This window comes from Fulmarus glacialis, unplaced genomic scaffold, assembly GCF_000690835.1.
Source record: "Fulmarus glacialis isolate BGI_N327 unplaced genomic scaffold, ASM69083v1 scaffold10041, whole genome shotgun sequence".
NCBI classification, from domain to species: Eukaryota; Metazoa; Chordata; class Aves; order Procellariiformes; family Procellariidae; genus Fulmarus; species Fulmarus glacialis.
Window position 1 is genome coordinate 705 of NW_009194686.1, and position 25964 is coordinate 26668.

At 39.6% G+C, this 25964-nt stretch overlaps 1 protein-coding gene across 1 annotated transcript; it reads right to left on the bottom strand.

Annotated features, from left to right (window-relative positions):
- Positions 1–390: 390 nt before the first annotated feature.
- TMC3 (transmembrane channel-like 3) lies at positions 391–23029 on the bottom strand. Its single transcript, XM_009587848.1, is given in 25 exon segments — positions 391–1231; positions 1972–2269; positions 3070–3106; positions 3108–3136; positions 3389–3431; positions 3629–3707; positions 5074–5199; positions 5737–5847; positions 6677–6805; positions 7038–7105; positions 7779–7907; positions 9499–9735; positions 10157–10183; positions 10239–10317; positions 10473–10582; positions 11369–11516; positions 11676–11719; positions 12638–12785; positions 14258–14400; positions 14493–14591; positions 15614–15720; positions 16434–16515; positions 20189–20264; positions 21489–21632; positions 22920–23029. Coding segments are annotated over 25 exon segments (3444 nt in total).
- Positions 23030–25964: the final 2935 nt, after the last annotated feature.

Genomic DNA, 25964 nt, shown 5'->3' on the forward strand with positions numbered 1-25964 from the left:
CGGTGGAAGCATCTTTAGCGGTGACTGTGTCAAAGAGACAGAGAGAGCCTCATCTGACATAATTTTGTATTGGTTTAATTAAAGTGCCCCAAGTACATAGCTTTTAATAGGGTGGGGTTTTTGTTTTGTTTTTGGTTTTTTAACAGCATAACAGTAAGTAATAAATTGGAATAATTTCTCTTCCAAATTTTTGCAACCTATCAGTTGCAATATTGAAGTGAGGTACAGTTAACAGTAAAACACAAGGCTAACCATACTTTTCCCACCTCGAAGGACTGCATACACTGTTGTTGCAAAACCTATGTCGTAGTTATTCCAATAGACCTCGCACAGCAAGTACAACAAATGCACGTACACCTGTTCAAAACACAAAAAAGTTGGGACACTTTCTCAGACATTTGAGCATACCAGTTCATTAGGCTCAGACATATTTAGATCAACGCTGTTTTTTGATTTCTTTTTGGTGAGTTTTGTCCCAGGTTTCGGATACTTCTCCTTGCTGTGAATGACTTGGATATACTGGTCATTGCTGCTGTTCTGCGGATCACTGCTGGATTCAATGGAAACGGAATCAGATTCTGTTAGAGATTGCTCCAGCTTCTGCTTTGATTTTGGTTTCACACGTGGCTCAGGGTAGTTCAGGTGCACTTTCTTGTAAGCATATGGAGGCCTGTCCAGGTCTAGCTCAAAACCATCATCCCAGGATTTGTAATGCATTCTGGCTAGATCCTTGCTCATAAGAATGTGGCCATCAGTGTGTTCCCCAATGTAAAATCGTGGTGCTGGGCGAAGATCAGACAATGAGTGAGGGCGATGGGATCTGTTCATGAATTCTCTCCCAAGTTCCTCTTCATCCTCCTCATCTTCACTGGGATGAGGGGAATACATTTGGTGTGGTGTTCGAACCACGTATCTTCTGACATTGCGTGGATACAACTCGATAATGTCTCCCGACTCATCCTTTCTGAAGTGCCTTTGCAGTCGGGAGGTAGAACGGAACGATTTTTTGCGGGATTCGTTTTCATTAACAAGAAAATACCTGGTAGCATATGGTCTACGTCCCACAAAAACAGGAGCCCCTGCCCCAAGAGCATCTGGATTTACCTGCCGAATGCCTTTTCTGAAGAGAGGCTCAGAATGAACATCTTCAGCGTGCTTTTTGAAAGTTCCTGGGGTGTAGGGCTTTGTCTTACAGAGCTCACTTGCACTCCCATGCACAACGCTTGGGTACCTTTAGGAAGGAAAAAAAAGGAAGGAAATACTGAGATACACACTTAATGTATTAATGTAATTAAATTAATGTAATTAAAACATAAAAAAATTATTGCTCTGGAAGTCAAACGCTAGATTGTAAGGGTGGAGATTACAGCATCTCCATTGTTCCAAATTTTTAGGACCAGTTTGAGAAACATAGCCTAGAAATTAGGAGATATATTTGTTCTTCCCTGGGAAAAGGCAGCAGACAATTGACCTCTCAAGTTACTTTCCTGTTCTGTTTTCTTATTATTCTGAGAACTGTTTAAAAATGCTCTTTATCTGATCACTTGGAAACAAAACAACAGGTAGCTTAAAGTATCAGTCTGCTGATGTCCAAAACCGGTTGTCCTACAACTAGACCTGCACAGGTATTCTGCACAGAGTTCCTTCACTCTTACTGTGTTTGTCTTGTTCATGGAAACAGTATTCTGCATAAACTATTTTAGTTATAAGCCTGAGAGGAAGCTTAGTTTTTACCTTTGCTTGAGCTGTGTGTAAAATCCATCAACTACATAATTTCAGAAGTTTTATAATCCTATCTCAATTAAGGAGGTGATGTCTGAATAGTACCCATGAATGAATCTGCTTGTAAAAATTTCTCAGCTGTTTTACTGCTCCAGACAGTCTGAATACACAGCTATTTTGTAAATAAACACGGGTATCTCACGGAGCTTCTGGAAGAAATATGCCATTTCAAAACCAAAGCAGTCTTGCCTGTTTGTGATATGATCATTTCTTGGTTTCTGTACACTCGATACTGAGGGAGCTGGCGTTAAAGAGGTTGAAGTTGTGGGAGTTGTGTTGACAGGTCTTGCAACATCAGTTGAGGGCACAGTTTGGGGCACAGACTGGGAAATGGTTTGTATTCTGGTGCCTTTGCTCACAGGAGATTCAAAGTTCAAGACACTGCCATTCTTTCGGGGAGTTGAGGACCGAACAGAAGACTCCTGGCTGATAATATCACTTTCTTGCTCTGGTCTCTTGTCATTCCCATCCAGATTTTGGATTCTGGCTAGAAAACAGAAATTATTACAGGAACTGTCCAGGTCTCTAAATTTAGAAGCTGCTGTGTAAATACAGCAGCTCAAATTCACCCTTCGGTCAGGGGATCCAATGCTAACAGAACCCCACTGTGTTCAGAAAAGAGAAACTGGTGTCACACTGGGCGACATGGTGATAAAGGATCGGTGGATCGGCATACTATGGTACATGGCAGATGTAGTATTGGGGAACATAGAAAAAACACTGGACGTTGCACTGTAGGATTCCAAAATGGGCAACAAGCCAATGTCTCTTTTCAAGAGCCCTGTTTTAGTTCACAATGAACACCACTTCCAATATGAAGATGGCCGAATTCAGTGAACTGGCTCCAGTTACTGTGCTGGTCACAGCCAAAAACTGAATTTGGTTTCTCTAACAAAGGAAATCCAGATAAGACACGTACCTCATTGCCCATAGTAGTGTCTCCTGATCACTATATTGCTGTACCTCAGGTATTTCACCATTTATGTGTCCGCTGGACAGCTATAAGGGGGTCACAGTAGCATTAAGATCTAGCCATAAGGCTACTGAATCATGTCTTCTCTTTGGCTTGGCAAATTTTTACTTGTTTCTTTCACTGGGAAGTGTTAGAAGGATGGCATCCTTTCTGTGGTTTCTCATTGCTAAAATCTGAGAAGTGGAAGGTGCAGGTTCAAATTCCCTCACAGGCACAGTAGAAAATTATGTCTGAAATCTTCTCATTGCTGATGAAATATTCAACCATCTCAGGTCAAAGTATACGGGCCATTCCCTTCCTCCTCTTGTGCCTACTAGCCTCTGAATTTTATGCAAGGTCTGACATGATTTGAATCATCAGAGATGCCTCCCAGGTTCTGCCCTGTTGGTGGTAAAAGCAGGAAAATACCCAGTCCAAAGATCCCAGCAGAATTTAGGTATAAACTACACAACTTGTCTTTCAGTCTTGCCAAGATTAAGCCGAGCTAAGCTCAAAAAACATTTAAAAGGAGGACTCTACAGGAAATACAGTTTTTTAAATGTAGTTGAACTTCCTCATGTGTGTGAGAAATCAAAATGGGTTTGCATCCAAATGCTTTATTAATAGTGGCATTTCTAAAGCTCACCAACTTACCTACTGCCATCTGAACCACCTTTTTCTTATCTTCAGTTCTTTCCTAAAATATATTCAGAAGAATGAGCAGCAGTGAATTATTATGGATTAGAGAATAAATCCACTGCTGTGTAAGGGTGAAAAATACAGGATTGGTTTTACATTGTGAAACACTGAAAGTGACTTTAAAGACTTAATTAGGCTAGTACTTTACTGAAGACCCACCAAATTGCATGTAAAAATGCTTTGCGCTGTACTTACTGTTTGGATCTTCATTCTCAGTTGATTGTTGGTGAATTTTAATGATCTTGCAATACTTTGTAGGTAATAGATTAGCATGCTAGAAATAAAAGAGGTGATTATGAGTCACTTCAAATATTCTTGACAGTTTTCTCTTTGAGGGTTTATAGGTCATCAAAACGATGTACAGGTTCGGTTGCTGCTTTGTGGCATTTCCTTTATACAGTGATAATGGATCATAGCCTTCTTTCAAGCAAACATATATGAAAGAAAGAAATGACACTGAAAACAGATTTAACAACAGTTCTAATTGTGCCTGTATTTTTTGCAGGTCTTTTCATTGTGCATGTAACCCTGAGTGCATTTCTAGCTTTTTTTTTTGTTTAAATTCTGGACACGTTCAAAATTAAAATTTTGATAAATATTTTCTCATCTTTTTTTCCCAGTCCAAGGTTATGGAACAGAGGCACCAGAATTACAGCTGAGTTTGCACACTCATACCAATGTAATTTTGTTGACTGATTGGAGTAACACCTTGTTTACACTGGCACAGGCGAGATCAGATCTGGCCTGACATAATGGATTACAGTGGCTTTCAGATGAAGTAAACTCTTATAGCTAGACTTCATACCACAAACATTTACATATATGTTTAGCCATCAGTTTGAAGCAGTCAATGGATCTACTTAAATTTGTAAATATGTTCACATTTACATGGCTGGGACCTTAGAGAAAAAAGTTACAAATAGGAAGTATTGCTTCAGTCTTTCTGTTTTGTCTGAAAAGCCCACTGGTGGGACAAACTCTGCATTCGTCTGTAGTTTACAGGGAAAAAAATGATACAAAGGTACATGCAAGACAAGTGATACTTCATAGAAGCAAATCAGATTTCAAACAGCTCAAAGTAAATATTAATTCCCAGCTGTGAACAATTAGTTAGAAACTAGGGTAAGAAAGGACTTCCACTGGAAAGTCTGCAGCAAGTTTTATTACATTAACGCTTAAGAGCAGACCTTGGTAATTGATTTATCTTGTCAGAAATCAGGATGACTGAGTAGCTTCTTTAAATGATAGACTGAGCCCTGTTCACAGTCATAAACTGAACTAATGACCATAAGGAAATGGAAAATTAATTTCTGAGGAGCTCTTGAGAGGGAAGAAGGGTCTTAAAACTTCCTGCAACCAGCAGCACTGCAAGCCTTGACACAATATAGCAAACTTGCTCTAACACAGTATCCCAGAACAAGAAATTCCTTTTGAAAATGTGATGACAGTCCTTTAAACATATTCTCATTCCTGTCTGATCCATATACCATATATTCAATAAGGTGGGTTTTTTTCAGGTATGCTTAATAAAATTACAATAATGCAGTGTTTGTTCCTCAGTATCAACATTTGACTCTCCAGAGATAAGGCCAGTATTAATACAATCAATATAACCTGCCTGTGAAAACCAAAGTACTTACAATAAAAGTAGTAGTGCGGGGAGGACAACCACAGGACTGCTGATGTAAGTAATCACTGTGTTGAACCATGTGGGAAAATCATTTTGAATCGTTTCAGAAACAATATCATATATTTTTTCTTGTCCACTGCAAGAGGAGGAAAAAAAAAGAAGGTAAAATTAAGTTGTAAGAAATCCTAGGTACTTCAATTTTTTAAGCAGTGTTGCACTGAATAAACAAGGAGTTTCGAGTTTCATCCAAAACTACTTTGGAGCAGTATAGTGAAAGGAAAAAAAAAAAAAAAGATAAAAGCAACTTGTTCATTATTTGCTTTTTAACAATTTTTCCAAAGCACAAAAGCATTGGCCAAGCTTGGAGGGTGCTTGAATTGAGACACAAGACAGTGGATGTGTGCTAGATTGCTCGGTCGCACATCACATTATGTAAACATAAAATAACTGATCCATGTAAATAAAACAAAATGTCGAGCCTCACTCAGAACATTGACATATTCATCTAATTCAATCTTAAATTGGAAAACATTGGCAGCAGAAAAACATTGTCCTGTCTATCAACTTTTTTTTTTTTTTTAATCAGTAATTTAGGTATTATTGAACCTGATTAATTTATTGTGAGAGGGTGAAATAAAATCTTTGCAATTTTCATTAGTCCATTATAACTTACCTGAAGGGACCACAGCTTAAAGATGGCTTATATCGAGCAATAGCAAAAATTGTTGGTAACATGCATAAGAACAACATGAACAGCAACATGGCCAAGTAGAAATTATTGGATCTGTAAGAAGGTGTAACATGTTTCAGATTATACTAATCAGAGAGAAAAACAAGAGGCAACATAAAAGGTGAAAGTCTGCATCTACCTAACAAGTTCAAGATCTACATTTCTGAAAGATCAAAATCATTCTGCTATCATTAGAAAGTCTGAACAGAGACAATTTAAACAGACTCTTAATGCTCAAAATCCTATTTGCACTGCTTTCCAGATACCACTGCTGCAGCCAGAGAACTGTTGATAGCACCCTTCTATAAAAACTGACCTTACTGCCCGCTTGTGTTGGGGGAGAAAAAGAACAGTGGCAGCAATTGAGTCATCTTCAAAACATGTTAGAAATAACTGATTCTTAAAAATTAAAGATGTCCTAAATTACTTCAATTTTGAGTAAACAATTAAGGTATTTATCATGATAGAAGAAAAATGGGGAAATCTCTTGTGCAACGCAACAGACAAAAGCAGATACTTCATAGCTTTCAAAGAAAGAAACATCAAGAAATAGGACTTGCAACAGTTACACATGTAGGTTATTGTGCTCAATCAGATTTGTATGGAAGCAAAGCATTTATTTTAGGCCACCTATATTGGTCTAGGAATATTCCCCTGACATATTTTTCAGTTCTTGCATATCTTTAACTACCCCGCTTTACAAACCCTCCAGTTTCTCAGTAACTATGGTTTTTTTACAGACCTTTGCTATCAGTATTACTGTCAAATTGGATTGTCAACTTTCAGAGGTAAAATCTCCTGTCATTTTGTTCCTATGCACAGAAGACATTTCCATTGTCTGCATTTGATTTATTCTTTATCTTTTGTTCTTGTTTTTACTAACCGAGATGCTCTGAAAACCTGCTGATGTGGTACATTACACGTTAACACAGCCCAGCTCCTCAGGTACATGAGTCCAATTAACTTGAGAACATTGAATGCTGGTAAGCAAGGTGAAAAGAAAGCTCCCATCCTGGAGAAATAATATCATGTCAGTGCTCAGTGCTTCCAGAAGCAATTTTAATAGCAAAAGAACATATGAAAAAACTAGGTAAACAACAGCTCGCTATCGACAGACAATCTCTTATTATAATAAAGTATAAAAGACTTGAATATCCTACTTGAATAGGTTTCATTGGAAATCATCAGATTGACTTAGTAATCAGCCAACAAAGGACAAGAAAAATCGCTTATGGACTACATACCAGATCATTCCTTGGTTGTAGACCAAATGCAATACATTCTCTGCAATTTTGAATTCTCCATATTCCGGCTACAAGAAACACAGTGTAGGATGAATACCTTGTCTTAATCTTTTTTTTCAGATCATTTATTAGAAGGATTTGACTGAATCAGTTTGCAGACAGCACATAGCCTGAAATGTCCAGATCAAATACCAACTTTTGGCAGGCAGTGGGAACACAGTAAAACCTACTCTGCAGCAGGGGTTGAATAAACTAATTCCTCTCTAGTTTACTTCACTTCTTTAGTTAAGGACAAAGAACAGTCCTCAGCCTTTCATGCCAACAGCTTCTTGCTAACCAAATATTACTTACTGTAATTTTCTTAAAGGGCTATATGCTTTTGGTTATTGTTTCTTGGACTGCTATCTACGTTATGGATCAACATTACAGCTACAGAAAAGAGGATGTGGGGAGCAACTCCATGCCCTCCTGTCTCATCTTTTATTCTGGGACTGCTCCATGATCTCATTTTGGGAAGGACAAAGATTTTTGCACCATGGCCATGGGAGTAGGCTTGAGAAAAACATCCAATCTCAGCATTTACCCTGTGCCCTCCAATTTAAACTCAGTGTGAGGTGTGCCTTTGTAGATGTGCATTACCAAGAAATTATTTATCCGTTGAAAGGCTCTAAGGACGTTCAGTACTAAGGGAAGGAACCTACCCTTAGCATCTTAGTTTGATAAAATAAAGACTGTACTTACAAACTTGCTTTCTAGATCCCAGCACCAGCAATCACTTAAATATCGGACACACAGTCCACGGAAAAAATCAATTAGCAGGATGCTTGCGACTGTGAAAATCATGTCGATAATTGAAAGCTTTAGCATCTCCTGAAATACATATTGTTCACACATACTCAGTCATCCTGGAAGCAAATGGACTGCATACGGCTCTTTCACGTTTGTACTTGTATTTTGGCTCAAGCTTAGTATCCTGATAAAATATGATTTGAATATATAAATTATTTCCTTTTAAGCTTTTTCTGTTTGGCTTTTCCCTTACTTGTCATTGTTCTAGCAAAGAGAACAAATATAATCAACCTTCCAATGTGCTTTCTATTGCTTGCAGCAATAAAACTCTGGTCATGATGGCTTCAAACTTTCTGTTTAATGACTGTTCTGAAAATTTATCTAGATAAACTGAAACAGGTTGGTTTTTCTATTGTACCCAATGCCCAGTGTTGTAATACATACTTGCTAAGTGCTTCGCAATGAGAAATGCTTATTATTCATACAAAACCAAAACCCAATGGCAGTAGGATCATCAAGCCATAAAAGACCTGTTTAGTGCTTGCAAATGTATGGGATTATCCTATATTTATTTGAGCTTTAAAAACCTACAATTAAATAGAAAAGATTCAATTCCAAACATCCCTAGTCCATTCTGGGGAAAAAAACAATCAAAAAACCCATGAACACCAATTCTAAAAATTTCCTGATGACTGTGCAATATGGAGAGGGGCACACAAGAATAGAAGTCACACTAATAAACCCAGGAGGGGTCTTTTGCTCCAGACGATCAAACAAGACCTTTAATATTGCTTGCTCTGGAACAAGGAGCTCAGCAAGTCAGAAGCACGCTAGCATCATTCTTAATCTAGTGGCCTAGACATAAGCGCTACACTGACAGAGACCAAAGTACATCGGGATCAAATGACAACTTTTGAATTTTGTCTGGTTAAAATTTCTCTCTGTATGTGTTAGTGCCACTGCTAGTCACTCAAAGTCCACAAATGATGTACGCTTCACACGTAGGGAAGCAAAAAGTGTCATGTTAAGTCTGCAGATTTTCTGCAGCCTGACTGTGGGAACATGCCTACATGGTGCTGCCACCCAACTGGCTCCATTCGTATGAACTGACAGTATTTTAAAACGTTTTGTTGTTGTTCTCCTTCTCTCTGAAGAAGTGAAGAACACTTGATTCTCTAGTGATTTACCGAGGCAGAATGAATAGAGACTTCAGAGACAAACGACAAAGAGCGCAATCTCATGCTTGGCTGGGGTCTGCATCCCCGTCTCTCCAGGCAGCAATCTGAATCTGCACAGGGTGCGTGTTACTGCTTATACGTTTTTATAGTCGTGTTTCTCTGTATAAGTTTAATAGGATGTATCCTATTAAAATAGGATCTCTATCACGCATCTGTAGAGATCTGCCTGTGCAGAGCTGAAGACAGAGACTGAAGCCTGGCAAAAGAACATTTGTACAACACTAAACACATTGTAGATACTGAACAAAAAACAAAGCTTCTGTCTGTGACCATATCACTTTGTGTAGTCTTTACTCTTTCTACACAATTCTTGGCCAAATTCTGGAATTTATACAAAGAAAAGCTCTAAAATTGAACACAGCACAACATGATTTTAATTTTTTGTCAAACGTGGATTAGGAATAAGTTGATGACATAATAAAACAATTACGTACTTGACCAACATATGTCTCCCAGCACTGATCCTGTGGGTTCTGGGTGTTGTAGTTAAAGGAAACTGTTTTGTTAACCAGTGAGCCAGAGACCATCAAGCCTTGAGTGCGACTCTCTTCCAATGGGACAGTGCCGTTTCTCTTAATTTGTACATCAGGAAGAGTTGTAGATAAATTGTCTTCTTTAGAAAAAATTTTGGTTGCTAAGAAGTTGGTAGAATTACTTGCATTGTTGTTAATGTCAGAGTCCTGAAATAATAAAAGTCCTGAAAGCTACTTTTCCAACTGTACATACATGCAGATGTCTATACTTTCTATGACGTACACACATAGAGGCATTTCTTCATGTTTTTTCAAGCAGCAGTTAGGTGACTGTTAAGTAGCTGTGAATGTACAGAGTCAGATGGAACTTGTAAGAACAGTACTGAAAGCTGATTTTAGGTAGCTGGAAATATTTGGCCTGAAGTGATGGCTTTTTTTTTTGAAACATTTAAGCAATGCCCAGAAATCTATTTATCATGTTACATCGGCAATCAAATGGATCCAGTTATCCTAAAAAACTACAAGTAGTTGTAAATGAACATTACAAACTAAGCTTAACTTTACAATCCTATCAAACTGTAATATGTTTTAATCCATTTCAAACAAATTTTCATTTGATGTCATATATATCACAATAAATGGAATTCTGTCTATAAAGTCTACAAGCTTTACACGTCAGAAAACATCAAGTTAAAACTTACAGTGACACTCATACTGTCCACTTTATCCAGGAGAGCAATGATTAAACTGTAGAGGTTTCCCAGGTATAGAACAAGAACCCTGAAAACAAGAAGAAGATGATACGGGTTATCGGCATTGTTATCCCTTTGACTTCTCATACATTCTCTAGGTTGGCTGAACTAAAACACGTGACCAGAACACATCTCTTCCTCCCTTTCTCCCCACATATTTTCTATGCTGCATAATGCCCATACCTGGCAAGCTGGAAGCGAAGAGTGGTCCTTGGATGATACATCTCCAGAGCTGCCACAAGTTCAAAAGCAGAGGGTGCAATCATTGTAATCAGTGACACAACTACGCTTACCTACAGAACAGAGAGACACAGCACTTTTGTAGCTTTTCGTGTAGATGTTCTGTGGTACCTTGAGTGCTGATTGAAATACTGCTGATGCATGTGCTTTGGTGATTGCTTTTCTTGGAGAGATGCTTTAAAAAGTTATTCTTGACATTAGTACTAACAGTAGTTATGATCCAAAATTATAAATCTGGAGTACCGTTCAGGAATCTTTACTCCAGGCATTGTAGCTTTAAAGTTACTACTTTATTAATTAAAATAAAAACTTAGCATGTGGGAAATATGAAGCCAGCATCTTCCTGTGAGATGGATGAGTAGCTTCTCCATACCTATTCACTTCCTACTCTCAGTATCCACTCACTCCTCTCAATGGAAGTACTCACAGAATATTCAGTATCCCCCAGCTGAAATCAATAGCTATTGTCAAAGCTGATTCCTTTCTAGTCTGTTGGCCCAGTGTTCATTCAGCTCAATCATGGGTGCAAAAGGAGATTTGTGAGTGACAGGAGAGTTTATGCTTTGTCTTCACAAAATAGGGGCCAGCTAGAACTGCAGTCTCTGTGAAATGAGGACCTGCAGCATCCCCCTGCCCACTTAGCTCTGCTAACACCTTGCTGCAGAGCAGAGGGAGCAAGTGTGCGAAGACAGACCCAGGTAACCACCGCTCTGCCCTCTCGTTCCTCATTTCTCCTGGCTAATTTCTTGCGATTTACACCTCAGTGCACACTATTGCCACAGAGAGCCCCGAGACAATAATCCTGCGTCTAACACAGAGGTGGCATAAAGACAGTGTACCTCATTTTTTTCCCAAAGAGTCAATTCCTTTTTGGTGCGCTCTAACCTTTGGGATCGATCCACGACAAAATATATGATGTAAATACTTCCAGCAAGCGAGAGAAGGACAAGGATGTTTGCAATAATTCTTAAGCTTATAGTCACTGCCCTAGGAAAAAAAAAAAAGACACAGCCAATACAGTAGGTTGTCTTATGACACCAGGGCTCTTTTCTAACATGGTTTTTAGAAGTACGAGACAAGCAGATTAGCACTGCTGTCTGCATTGAAACAATGCTTTGAAAAATATCTTTGATCTTATATACGTACAAATTTTTGCTTTTCTTCTTTTCCTGCTCTTCCAATATAGCTTCCTTGAAAGAAACACAGCATTATCATTTTAATAGTGTTCCGCAAAAATAATGCACATATCTTTCACAGAAGATATCAAGTATACTAATAAAAAACTTCACATCCTGGAAGTGCAAGTAGATAAATACCTCTCTGCCCTGCATAGCTTTTTGGGAGTCATAAGTGAGCTTAAATAGTGAAGGAGATTTCTGAGAATCAAATACACAGTAATAAAATACTTGTGCACTTTCAGTCATGCCTGTTCACTGGGGTACAACCAGAGGGTTACACTACCAGATCTTTTTGCAGGACGTGCCTATAGAATCCATATGTCAGTAATGTTATACAGAACTGTCAAAAGTTATCCTCAGTCATTGAAATAACTAAATATCATAGCTTATTAATTTATCCTCGACACAATTTGAAGTAATTTTGTTCAATGACTTAATGAGAATATACCAAATTTGGGAAATAAATTACTTTTGATGAAAACCACATCTGTTCTTAAGTTCTAAATGGAAAACATCTGTATTTAAAGCAATTTTGTAATATTGAGAGAGCTGTAAGATGTCCCTAGGCCATTTGTTATGGAGAGATGAAGTAAATGAGTGTTTTCACATTGTTAACATGAATTTGATTCTATTACTCAATGAAATTGCATCACAAGCAAATTTGTTTCTAGTTATCTAACTTCTTGTCACACATTAAATAAAACTCCGAGGAAGAAGAGCACAATGGCCTTGCTGGGGCGGAATGGCAGTGTCAGCAAGTATGGTGTGACTGCAATACCACACAGAGATGCAACGCCGGCCCTCCCCTATGCAAACAGATCTCTAAATGAATACCAAAAAACAATAGGAAATACAAGGGAGTGAGAGGAAAGACTTATATAGCTTACAGATCAACAAACAAATCAAATAATTTGAAGGTCAGTTGCTCACCCTAATGCTATTAACTATGGCAGCAGCTTTGCTCTCTGCAGCCTCGGGGTTTCCTATTAAATAGTCCCAAGCACAGAACAGTCTCCAACAGAAAGTGTAATTTTCATCAGAGGCACTTGCTAAACTCATTCTTGAGTTCTTTGCCATTCTGCAAAAAAATAACAAATATTCAACTGTTGTTAATGTGTGAAGATTAATATGAAGGAAATCACTGGTTTGGTTCGTGGTTTTCAGATGTCTACGCCTTTAGAACTACCAAAAGTTTGCAGCAATTACGGTCACTGTTGGCAGCTTTCTGAAGAAAATAAAACAGGGTGAAGTTCAGAGCATGAGCTTCACTTTCATTCTAGTGCAGAAGTGACTCACTGTGGAAGGGCATTTTGATATTTACATTCTCTATATCTGACAAATAAAGCAAATAAATCTCACTAGAGCTGTGGACTTAACATATTTCAGTTTTTTGATCTCCAGGTAGGATGCAGCTGGGAGATACTGCCACTAAGATCACTATTACTGTGGTAACAAGCTAGTTGGGCAAAACTAGTGATCATGCACAAGATCTGTTTGTTTTCTGTATTGTTTTCACCCTCAAAATATATGCTATTGTCAAATAGAAACCCAGTGCTGTTTTACAGGCTTTGGGAAAAAAATAGAAACCCCAACCTACTCATCTCAGATAGGCAAGATGGCAGAACATTGCAAAGTGTAAGAAATGAAATAAAGATGAATAGCTTGTGAAAGAAAGGGCATCCGAAAGGACACCGTTAAAAGGGGAACTGTAAGCAGCTAAGCAAAGAGTCAGTGAGCTAAGTCAGAAGGAGAAGAGCTAATCATATCCAGCAACTGCAGATGCGTAGATCAGTGTCAAACATATCAGCGCCCTGGGCACAAACCAGCAGGTAGAGTAAAAATAAATGAAAAGGGAAGGTTTGGCTTCAAAGCTAAGAGTTATTACAGGCAGCGCCAAAAATGTCCCTGGACTGCACTGTGCCGGATAAATAGGTATCCAGAAGGGAAGGGAAAGCAAATCAGGAGAGGATAGAGTGACCTTGCCCCTCTCCAAGCATTGCACATTCCTGGATTTATGGTCAGCGCAAGCAGTCTTGCTCTGCGTGCTAAGTAACTCCTAGTCCTGGCTCTTCAACAGCAAAGAAATTAGGCTTACATTCGAACGGGATGCCACTGGCTGAAACAATGCAAATGATATTACATCTAGGACGGAATTTTTATGTTTGTATTTCAATAGATGGGAATAATAATGCTGAAAGCATTACACTTAAAACATAAATTTCTGTCATAGCAATATTTATACCAGAAAAGAGGAAAACAGAACGGACTTCCATGAGTGTCGGGCCTTACGCTATACAAACACAAAGCCCACAGATCATCCTTTGTGCTGCCCTCCTTTTATAGACTGGGAAACTGAAGAGAGAGCAAAGATAAATGATAGCAAGATAAAGAGCAAGCTAGAATTAAACTCAGTCTGCCTCCCCGATATTAGCAGACTTGAACAGATTAATAGAACTATGCAGAATAAATACAGAAGAAATGGGATAAATACACCATTAACGATTGCCTGAACACACAAGCTTATGAACAGCAATAAATGGGAAGTCTTACTTTTTTAAGAGAATGATGAAGCTGTAAGCAAACACTGCCATTCCAACAAGGAAGTAGGCAAGAGGCAGCCGATATCCAGCTTTCCCAATCTTCCTGTCACGACCGTAGTAGCCATAAAACAAAACAGAGTACTGGAGGTAGCCCTGCAAAGACCAGAGCCCGTAAGTAAGAGCAGTACCTAACGATCACAACAGAACAGCGATAGCGAAACAATAAAGAGTGCTTTTAGTCTTGCCCCTAGTGACCAGATGGTGTCCAGGTCTTGAGCAGATGCAATGTGCTCCTTGGGAATGGTCTTGCTGACTGTGCTGCCGAACGGAGCTCCGGCCAGTAGCTGGAAGAGAGAGAAGGTCTCGGAAGCTGTGCGAGCCCGTCTGACCTGGGGCTGCACAGCAGAACCCGCCAAGACGTGCCCGCTCGGATGATACTGTCAGGATAGTGACTATTGGGTCATTCCTCGTCCTAAACTAGAAACTCCATGAGAAACCCTGCCTTCGTTTTCCACTAGACCAGATGGAGTTTTTTGCTATTTGTGGTCTACTTATGAGGAAATTTATTGCTCTGTAGACATCTTCAAAATGGCTGAGAAATTAAGAGAGAGATCAACTGAAACCATTACCAAAATAGCTTTAAAAGTTATGTTTGTTTTAATTTAAGCATTTTTAAATGAAATATGAAAGTGTTTGATCTCAAAATGGTATTTCAAGATTAAATCTACTTTTCCTTAAAAAATGAAAGTGAATACCTTTTTTATTTCAGTTTACTTTTTTGTTTATTTTGGGAGTACTTACTTTTCTTTTAGTTTAGCCAATGAGAAGAAAAATCAGATATTCCCGTGTTTTCTGATAACGTTATTAAAGCATAGGTTAAGTGAGGCAAAATAATATTTATGAATAATTTAACAAAGTTAACAAATAGCCTTACTTGCATGCAAGAACTAAACAAAGTTGTGGCTGTTCAGAACTTCTAGAAAATGATTTCAAACGGACAATAATCCAGAGTCTGGAGAGGGATGTTATGTTTTTCTGCCTGTAAATGACACTAACAGGACTTGAGTGTACTCAACACCAACTACAGCTTTTAGGATTTTGTTCTCCATTTTAGTAATTGGATACAAACATATTCTGTAAAAGCATTAGTACCATGTTGACAAAATATCATCTCTAACACTAATAGCAAAAATCTCTTATCCTTTGGCAGAAAAGAACCTCTTAATAGGGGAATTTATTTTAAATAATTCATTTTAAATTGTACGTTTCAAATTGATGTATGCCTTTAAGTGTGGCATTTGTTTAATTCAGAAAGGAAAGCGCAACAGTAAGCATTCTTCCGTAAATATTAACAACATGTTCTTACCTCTGGTAAGACTACAAATGCTCCTGTCATTATGGTAAGTACAATATTGATTCCAAATAGCCATCTTAAGAAGATGAAGTAAGAGGCAACTCCAGACCCAAAATGACCTTAAACCGCAGAAAATAGTTATCTGAGCTACACAGTCTATAAAAGCTCATATCATTTATTCATGAAGTATTATTTCAATAATAAGAGAAAAACCTTTCTTATTCAGGCAGGGCATGCAGCAAAGTAGACAAAATGTTAACATGTCGTTGAGGAAAATATAATTCCAACACAAACCCTGTTGGGGAAGTCTCATAACTACCAGCAGCATTTACGCAAAAGCTGCTATGCTGGGTGACATCACACATCCATTTTCCTTTACCACTGAAGCACAGAGGTATGACCTGACTGCTGATGTAACGTTAAGGGCTGCTTTAACTCAATTCAAAGACTCAAGGGCTGGTGACACAAGTTACAACCCCACTTAACCCTGGGCAGATCTGGGGATGTTGGCCCGAGGATGCTGCCCCATGGACTGTGATCAACTATAACCAAATCTTGCTGCATTTTCAGAACCGCAATGGGACAAGTTTGACTTTTTAAAAGTTACCTCCCATTAAGACCATAAATGAGAACTGTGCAGTGTCTAAGGCACCAGGAAAAGAAGAAAAAGCAAAGTTTTAAATGAAAACGTCACTGCTGAAAGTTTGCATTTAACTCTCTCCCAAATATTATTTATTTAATTCAGTAAATTCAAAAATAAACCCTAAGACTTTTTGCTAAAGCATTTTAGCAAGTGCTTTACGGTTCAATACCATTAAATCTTTATACTTACTCTCGATTTTCTTTATTCTCATTTCCCAAGGAATAAAGATTACCACAAAATTATATGCAAGTCGAATAAACTTCCTCCAAAGCTGAGAAGAAAACAGAGAAACGAGAAATATGACACTTTTGCATGTAAAAAAATAAAAAATAGAAATGCAGAGTATTTTGCTCATGTCCCTTTTATCTTGTATCACAAGAAATATTACAAACATTAATTACTAAGATCTTAGAGCATGTCTGTGGGTAAGGTGGGTAAAGCAAACCATGGTGGGTTTTAGAAACTGTCTTGGTTCCAGCTGGGACAGAGTTAACTTTCTCCCCAGTAGCTTGGGGGTGTGCTGTGTTTTGGGTTTGGTATGAGAGTGGCGTTGATGGCCCATTGATGCTTTGGCTGTTGCTGGGTGATGCTCGCACGGGGCGGGGGGAGCACAGCCGGGGTGGTGGACCCAGCTGGCCAATGGGGTATTCTATACCATGGGACATCATGCTCAGTATAAAAACCAGGTGTGTGGGGGGGCTGGCCCCCCGTTCGTGACACGCGGTCGGGGGTCGGTGAGCAGTTGCATTGTGTATCGCCTGCTTTGTATATTCTGTTATTGTTGTTGTCCTCACTGTTACTATTACTGTTCTATTTTGTTTTATTTCATAGAATCATAGAATCATTAAGGTTGGAAAAGACCTCTAAGATCATCAAGTCCAACCGTTAACCCAACACCACCATGCCCACTAAACCATGTCCTTAAGCGCCTCATCTACACGTCTTTTAAATACTTCCAGGGATGGTGACTCCACCACTTCCCTGGGCAGCCTGTTCCAAGGCCTGACCACTCTTATAGAAATTTCAATTTTCAATTATTAAACTGTTTTATCTCAACCTGGGGGTTTTCCTACTTGTGCTCTCCCGATTCTCTCCCCCATCCCACCGGAGTCGGGGGGAGTGAGCGGCTGTGTGGGGTTAAACCACGACAGAAACATACAAAACGTGGGGGTCACAGGAGTCCTTGACTCTGCTTACCGGCCAAATGCCAACAAAGATGAGACAGAGCACCCTTTATACACCTCTGGGGGTACAGTCAGGAGACACCAATCTACATCTTTTACACATAAAGACCGTGAGGAACCAACAGAAGGAAGCCAACGGGCGCCATTCCCTGTCGCCTTCTCCATGGTTGGGGGCTGCGGAGGGGAGGAACTGCAGAGGAGGGCTGGGCAGCGGCTGCGGGCAGCAGAAGCCATCCAAGTTGGGTATTGCTGGGACGCCTAGCCTCTCTGTAATTTATGAGGGAATCCCGCTGCACTACACATAATTAACTTGATTTCTAGGACAAACAAATGAACAGACAACTAACTTCAAATTTGAAGAGAAGCATAATGCCGTAGAGGAAATTTTCTTAGAGGAAAAATAAGCTTTTGTATTCAACAGCAGCAAATTCAACTACTATATTGTCAGGTCTGTGTATTACAGCTGACACCTGCAGAAAACCTGTGGTTATATTTTGTAGAGTCTTTATTCAACCTCCATTTTTTGCGTGGTCAGAGGAAAGCATCTTCCTGCACGCAGTGGGGTGTGCATACGCGTGGGGGAGGAGAAACAAAACCTGCATGTGCAAAATTGAGTGCAGTTTTTGATTTGTTGAACTAGAGCTATAACTCTGCAGTATCAACAGAAAAATAATATTTGTATATCATGCATTATAAAGTATTTTTAGTACAGCTAGATATTAAAAAAAAACCCCTATATTTTAGGCAGCAGCAGTGTCAATATATATCCTATAATGTAATCTCCTAAAACCAAAGAGGAGTAAATAATATCTTAATTACTGAATATATCATCAATCTCTTTGGCCAAAGTTAATTAATTTTTATGGTGGTATGGGTATTTTATTGCATGAACGGGAAGTATTTTTATTAAACAAAGACATTGTAGATGCTGTGAATTGCATGGGAATTGCTGGGATTGCTACTTTCATTTGAAAACAGGGTTCACAAGGCTGAGAAGGGAATCAAGCAGCTTGTGCCAGTTGTATGGCAGATTTATAAAGTATACAGAGGTGTCCATGTGGGAGTAGTATTTGTTAAAATTATAATTAGATAGCTATCACCTCTTTTCCTGCCTACTGCATACCTGAACAGATAAATTATACTCTTAGAATCCAGAGTATGGGCATCTCACAATAATTGCAAATGTAAAAAAATACAATGCAAATATAAAATAATTGAGGTGAAAAGGAAAAATGCTTTCAGTGTCAAAACAGTAAAAGATATTTTAACTTCCATTTTCATAAATAATAGCATGAATGGATTGTCCAATTACAAACAGCGTGTATTTTGCCAATTTTAAAAACTTATTTAAAAATGTATACACTTAAAGTTGCATTTTATTCTTGGCACACATGTTCAACCATTGAGTTCTTAGTTTTAATGATGCTCGTTTTGCTGTGCTACAATTTTTGTTTCCTTGGTCACCATGCTATTTTCTGAGAAAATATGTGAAAATGAAGCCCTTCCAATTAAAAAAAAAATGCAGCTCATTCTGTTGCATTAGCTGAATTTAGATGTAAAGGCTATATTCCCTAATTTGTGCTAGGAAAAAAGAATACAGTTCCCCTACACATAATGAGTGGTGCTAATTAACTGCTGAATTATATTCCTGTGCTGAATATCTTCAAGCAAATACACACAATAGAGGCAATGAGATTAGATATAAACTTTTATTCATTGTGAACTCTAAGATGAAAGCCTCCATTTTTTTATAGGAAAGGGAATATGAATAAGTAATGAGCCCAATCTCTGATTTACTGACATGTATTGTGGACCCTTAGCACTTCTCTTTCTAGGTAACATCCTAGTTCCACTCAAGTCAAAGGCAAAAACCAGTATTTATTTTAACAGCATTCGTTACTGCATTTGTCACACAACCAAAGGCAGAACAAGGAAAAATGACTCTTTCCTACCTTGGAAAGTAGTACTTTTAACCTTTGCTGTGGGCCAACACAACAGAACAACAGATACATGTGCAGCCTTTCACTTGTTCACGTGAATAAAATGCATGGTGTTCTATTTTCCTGTTACAACCTTGCCTTTTTGAATTAAGATAAGTTACTCATTAAAAGCCTACTCATTATGATGACAAAAATATTCTTGACTGCTTAGATGACTAAAGATCTCTTCTCTGTTGGTTGCATATTAGGGACAGTTTCCTACATGTTATTAATTTACAGAAATTAGGGCCAGGGTCTATTTTCAGTGGTGTAAATAGATTTGCTAAGATTAGATTCAAATTCTTTGAGTATTATGCAAGCAAAAACCTTCTTTAACAATGTATTTACCATAAGCTACTGTAGGATTGTCTTCCAAACTAAAAGCTAGACGCATTTTTCATACTAAGCTATTGAACTGTGGCCCCAGAGTCTGGTGAAATAGCTCTTCTGAGAATACTGGCATCGTGTTGTTGGTATCCCATTCCCATCACCCCCTCTAGCAGGCATCAATATTTGTAGATTATTTGAGAAGGAAGCTTATGCTGCATTAATAGAAGGACATCCATCCCTCAACACATCAAATTAGTCTGCAAGAATGTACTTACTAAATTCACAATAGGGAAAAAAAAAAAAAAGAAGCTTCTAACTGCTTCTTCCTCCCTCTACAGAGTTCCTGAGGTGGAGATCAGGACCGCATAGCAAACATACGCTTCTGTGAATGAAAACTGCAGATGACTATTGGTATAGAAAAGAGCTGTAATTTAAGAAAAAGCGGCCGTACCTCTGCACCAGCGGCTTGGTAACCTCTTGTTCTCGTGAGCCTCCCTTCATACTTCAGCACGATCTCCTTTGCCTGCCTGCACAAGAAGGTGGAAGTTTATTTTACATTGATCCCTTTACTGGGAGCCCCTTATTCTGCACAAGCAGCAACTAGCAAAGTTGCCAAATGCTCTGAAATACTATCGTGGACTGTCTCGCCATAAAATCCTTAACCAGGCAAAGCTTTTTTCTTTTCCTATTGAGGTCTTTACTGACACTTTAAAACCACTGAGAATTTTGTCTGAGAAAACTGGCACAACCTAAATGAGTAAAGTAAAAAGATCCCCATTAATCTTACGTGGATACTAACACCTCTTCTGCAAATACGGTGTAGCGCTCTTGTAAGATGCAAAGAGGTGCAGGTTCATCTGGTCACACGCAGTCTTTGACCTCAGCAGAAGGTGGATGAGGACCACCAAAATCTCCTCAACAGGAGCAGGAAGGCAGCAAGTCACAGATTCTGCCCAAGAGAGAAAAATCTCTCTTTGCTTCCAAGATTACACAAGGGCTCTACTCCGGTAGGGATTACTCATGACTAAAATGCCATCCTAGCATCATATAGGGTTTTAAGAGAAAGATGCCAGATGAAAAGGAAAAATAAAGCAAGCCCCAAACTGATCACGCCACGAAAGACCTGACACAATTTAGACAGGTGGCCCAAAGAGTTAGGGACCAACCCCCTCATTGTGAATTTGGAATTATTAATATAATAATTGCAATCTTAAGCTGTGAAACATGTTATTAGTACACTGAAGTACCTTTTAAACTGACAAGTGTCCAGTATTTACTGCTATTTACAATATATTACCTGAAGATTATGACCAGCTTCTGTTCTCACATCATGCAGTCGTGACATGCCATTACTTTGAAAACAGCAGACTGCTTTTCCTTTTTGGGACAGTGACACAATTTAGCTTAAAAATTTATTACGAAGCATTACCAACAGCCTTTCCTTAGACCACTTAATAGCTGACACACTGTTTTAATAGTTAATAGCCAAAGCGTGATTTCTTGCTCTCTCTTCTGAACAGTGACTGTCACAGGCATGCACCGGAGACAACTTCACCTCCAGACTTTCCACCCCGAGGCTGCTGCCTTCAGCCAGCTCTCAGATCTCGTGAGAGCATCCTCACGGCATGCTTTCCTAGCAGCTCTTAATCATTTCTGTGCACAGTCCCTTCCAGCTTACACTGAAAAACTTCTGAGGCTGGAAGCACTGTTGCAGTCAGTGAGCCTGAAAGCTTTCGTGCAAACACCTTTACCTGAGTGCCCTCAGCTTCTGCCTCATCGGCCACGGCCGGCAGCGGATGTTGGACATAATCTCCTTCTGGTACTGGATGTTCTGAAAGATCTGCTCTGGGTCGTGGCTCTCAGCCTTTTCTTCACCGATATCATCGTCCGAGTTGCTGGCAGCCCAGCACACACCCCACGAGAGGAAGAACAAGACAAATTATTCCCATTCAGATCCCCGGCAAACTGTTGGTTTGCACAGGATCCAACCTATTAGAGCAATATAACAGCAGTGAGCTAGGGACCTTGCATGACCTTATTGTTTTAAAGTTGATGAATAATTTGGATACTTTCCCCATCTCCAGGTTGTGCCTCTTTTCCTCCCCACTGCTGGCTGCTCGGTTATAAATTATCCCCGCTCCCCACCACAAATCCCAGTCTTTCCTCTCCGAGCATTTCCAACCATACAGCTTGTACATCATGCTAGCAAGACACTGTATGTTTTTCTGGAACAAAGTGCTGTCTAAACATTTCCAGCAAGAGCACTTAACATTCATTTATTCACCACATGGTGTTAGCCTTTTATTTTGCTTGTAATAATGATAAAATATTTTCTTGTTAGAATGGGGGGAACAGATGCTTAGAATGTGGTTGCTCTTCGTTCCCGTTCCCTGCAGAGGGGGCTGGGAGCGTGGGACCCTGCACACCAGGAATTACTCGTCCCTGTGAAAAGATTCATGTGCTTTGATGCAGATTTCCGTGGATGATTATTAAATCATCTTTTCTGATGCTGTCACCACATTTGCTAAGCTACAGCTCTCTCAGTTCTCTGTTTGAAACAGCATATTGTATGTGAAACAGCAGCAATATTCATTCTTGCAGAGGCCTAGGTCTCAAAACCTGTGGTGACTGTTTCCCCCCAAATGAAATGACGAGATCTGAACGACTGCAACAACCGCCAGCTAGGAAGTTTTCTAGTTGCATTGCTATGTACTTGTGGGAAAAGTCCCCTGCGATTTTGCTGAACAAGCAACACCTTTTAATCACTTAGAAATAAATCATAACCTAAACCATGCCTTGTAAGAACATTCAAAGGACTTAATTCATCAGACCACTGATCTATCGATCCGCAGTCCTGTCCCCTCGGTCACAGGGGACATTCAAGGGAAATGTATAGTTACACAGGAAAAGCATAGAGAGATTTCTCACCCTGCTATACCCTGAACTCATTGGAGTTACCCTGTTTTATGTACAGTGTTTATATTGCAATATGAAACATGACTTTTGTGAAAATAAAAAACCAAAGAGGTTTGAAATACATCTGAATATAGAGAGAAGAGTGATTTTTCTCACGCTCCTTTCCATGTTACCACACACTGTCTAAATGACAGTAAAAAGAGAAGATCCCACTTTCATGCTAGGTAAGGCAGATTTGCACTTCAGGAGAGAGGAGGGTCTCTTACCTGTGGGGCGGCTCCTGGTAGGTGTAGATGCCGGCGTGTCGCTTCACCGTCCGATACTTTTTGCCGGACTTGGCAGGTTTTGCTGCAGCAGAGCCCGTCGCCGCTGCCATGGTGGCAGCTGCCGCCCGCACCAGGTGAAGCTCTGCCGCGCTAGAAGGAAGCCGTTAGCTCGCTGGTCAGATGTCTTGTAAGCAGCCAAACGTTATTAAGTAGAGAGCAGCGAGCGACTGTGAGCCCTGCGGAGCGGAGGATTGCTGCCTGCGCCCGGTGCTCCAGCAGCGGAGAGGACCTGCTGCTTGGCAGTGCCTGCACGCCTTAAAGCGGCAGCGCGCAGCAGCCCCTGCCAGGGTGCTTTTAAGCCAGGTAGGGAGCAGAGTCCAAGGGTGGGCCAGCTGCAGTCCTTAATTCAGAGCCAAGTTTCCCTTGTCACGGATGAGGTATTCCTTCAAAGCGCCATCCCACCGCACCACGCTGGCCCGCTCTGGGTTATGTTTCCAATGAATGCGCTGGACATACTGTTGACATCTTTGCTTCATGTGCTTGAGAGAATGTAATTGCTCAAGTAAAGCAAGACAGTTTGCATTTTAGCCTTGACTAACAGAGAAAAATGCGTCATCATTCTCCCACAGGACTTCCAGATCCTCTCCCAGAGGATAGCCCTGACAGAATGTGTGGTTGCTGCTTTCCTGGGTCCCAGCCCCAACTTCTCCACATGACCTCCATTCGTTATACCTAAATTTATGGCTTTTCTCTTGGAGGTATAATCAAAATACCTGCTCTTCAGACGAGTACAGATTACCAAGCAATTCACTTTTTCTTGGTAGCTGTAATATCTTAGTTCTGCTCAATTCCATTAATTTCTGTATCATCTTTAGCATTTACAATAAGCATTGACTAGATTATTGATAATAATAATGGTTATCCGTAGAGCTAAAACACTGGAATGCATTACCATCTGATGCTCATTTCCCATTTCTTCAGTTCTACTACTTAACTAATTTTATTACAAAATAATTTAATAGATACTAAAAATATATTTAACAGAGAATCACTTTAGAAGACAACAAATGGACTGGTGCTTTGAGCTTGAGGACCCCATAATTAAATAACTATTTTCTCTCTCACTTTCTGTACATCCTGAGGCAAATTCTTGCACTTTTATGCCTCATTTTCCATCCTTAAATAAGGACAGCATTTCTACATTTCACAGGAATGATGCACTCAGTGCCTATCGTATGATGCTTACATATTATTACATCATTAACTAGCATCATAAGGGCATGAACTTCCTAATTCACTCAAAATGTTCATGTGCATGGTAAAACAGATAGCATAGCAAAACACCAGTTTTCAGTTTTGATTGTCTCAACCAAAATACAGTAGCAATAGCTTTGACTCAGTTTACACCTACCCAGAAAGTAATCCATCCATTTAATCAAAGTTTAATGACTGGGCAGCTGACATACTGTACTTGCCAGCAGTCATGTTTTCATGGCGAAGAGTCCCCTGACACCGTTCCTATAATCAGCTCCAACATCATCTCTCCATCAGCATCTCTGTGATACTGGTGTTGGGTTGTCGGGACAGCATAGACTGCTCCAAACTTTGCTGGGACCAGGGCAGCTGAAGAACTTGACACATGGTCAAGTGAATTTCCAGTGCCTTTCTCTATTGTAGAAGTTGCGGGTATTCTGGGTCACATTATTAAAACAGAGCAAAACAGACCAAGAAAACTTGATATGAATAGTTTCTATGGCCATAATTTGATGCTGAGAAGATGGGAGAGAAAGGAAGGGTTTACAGAGAGTTTTCACTTGTTCCTAACTTGGTGTTTTCTCTCCTTAATAGCTCTGTGCACAATGCGGCAAGGGTTTCAGTTGCATAAATCAATGGTCTGTTGTAGTTAACTTTTATTTGCAGCCTCTGACAAGAAAGAACATTAAGTTCTCTCTGCTAAATTTCCTGTAGTGAATAGCACAGGCTGCTTTTCCCACCTGCCCCAAGTTAATTTAAAATACTGTCACTTGCTGAGAAATTTTGCTTCTCCATGATCATGGTTCTGACCGTTGTACTATACTTATTTAGTGAAATAACTAAAGGGCTAAGCAGTCACAAGCCTCATTATTTATACTCTGAGAGTTACTTGCATGGTTTTACAGTTTTGAAAGAGTAAATCCATTTGGTGTAATTCACTCCACACTTTTTAGATGACAAGAAAGGACCAGTTTAGATAAAGACAACTCTGCATTTCCAAAATGTAGTCAATAGTAAAGCCCAGAGCCCCAGGTGTATCTTGTTTGAAGCTTCCCTGGAAATCTGGGAGTTCCATTAGCACAAGGCAGAAGAGCACCAAAATGGTAAAGAAATGCCCCTAATGCCCCTATTCAGAGTTCAGTAAAACCAGGCAGCTGTATTCTGCACCAACCCTTTCACTCCCCCTTTTGTCACATATGCATGACTTTTAAACCTAGTAAAAACCATTGGTGGAAACACCACTTAGCCATGTTCTACTTACTACAGCGGTTTTTCCATGAACTGAGCTTGCTAGTCCCAACTCCATTCTGAGCATCTCTTGTACACACCTCCTTTAGCCACAATAGAGACTAAAGTGTGCGGGCTCCAATTTCCAGCTTCCCAAAAAGGTTAGACCATAATAATTTTACTTTTTCTGTGCTGCATTTTATTATTTTTCATAGTGAAGTCTGTAAAATAGAGGCTGTTAGAGCTCTGACATATCAAACTATCTGTACCATATTTAAATCCACCAGCCTTGGAATGGCCTTCCTGTTTGGCTTCTAGATCACAGGACAGAAGCAGCATCCTACTATCCTCTCTCTGTGTCAGATCATTCATCAAGTGAATGAAAACAGCCAAAAGGAATGGGTATCAGCCCAGAAACACGTCTCCACCAAAAGGCTTATCACCTCTTTCCAGCTGGAAAAACAAACAGAGGAACTATTCTGAATGCCAGAAACGCCCCTTAAAGCTTTGATGCTCAGAGCGTACTGCAAACACGCCCACATCACCACTTTTTTTGACCTGCTG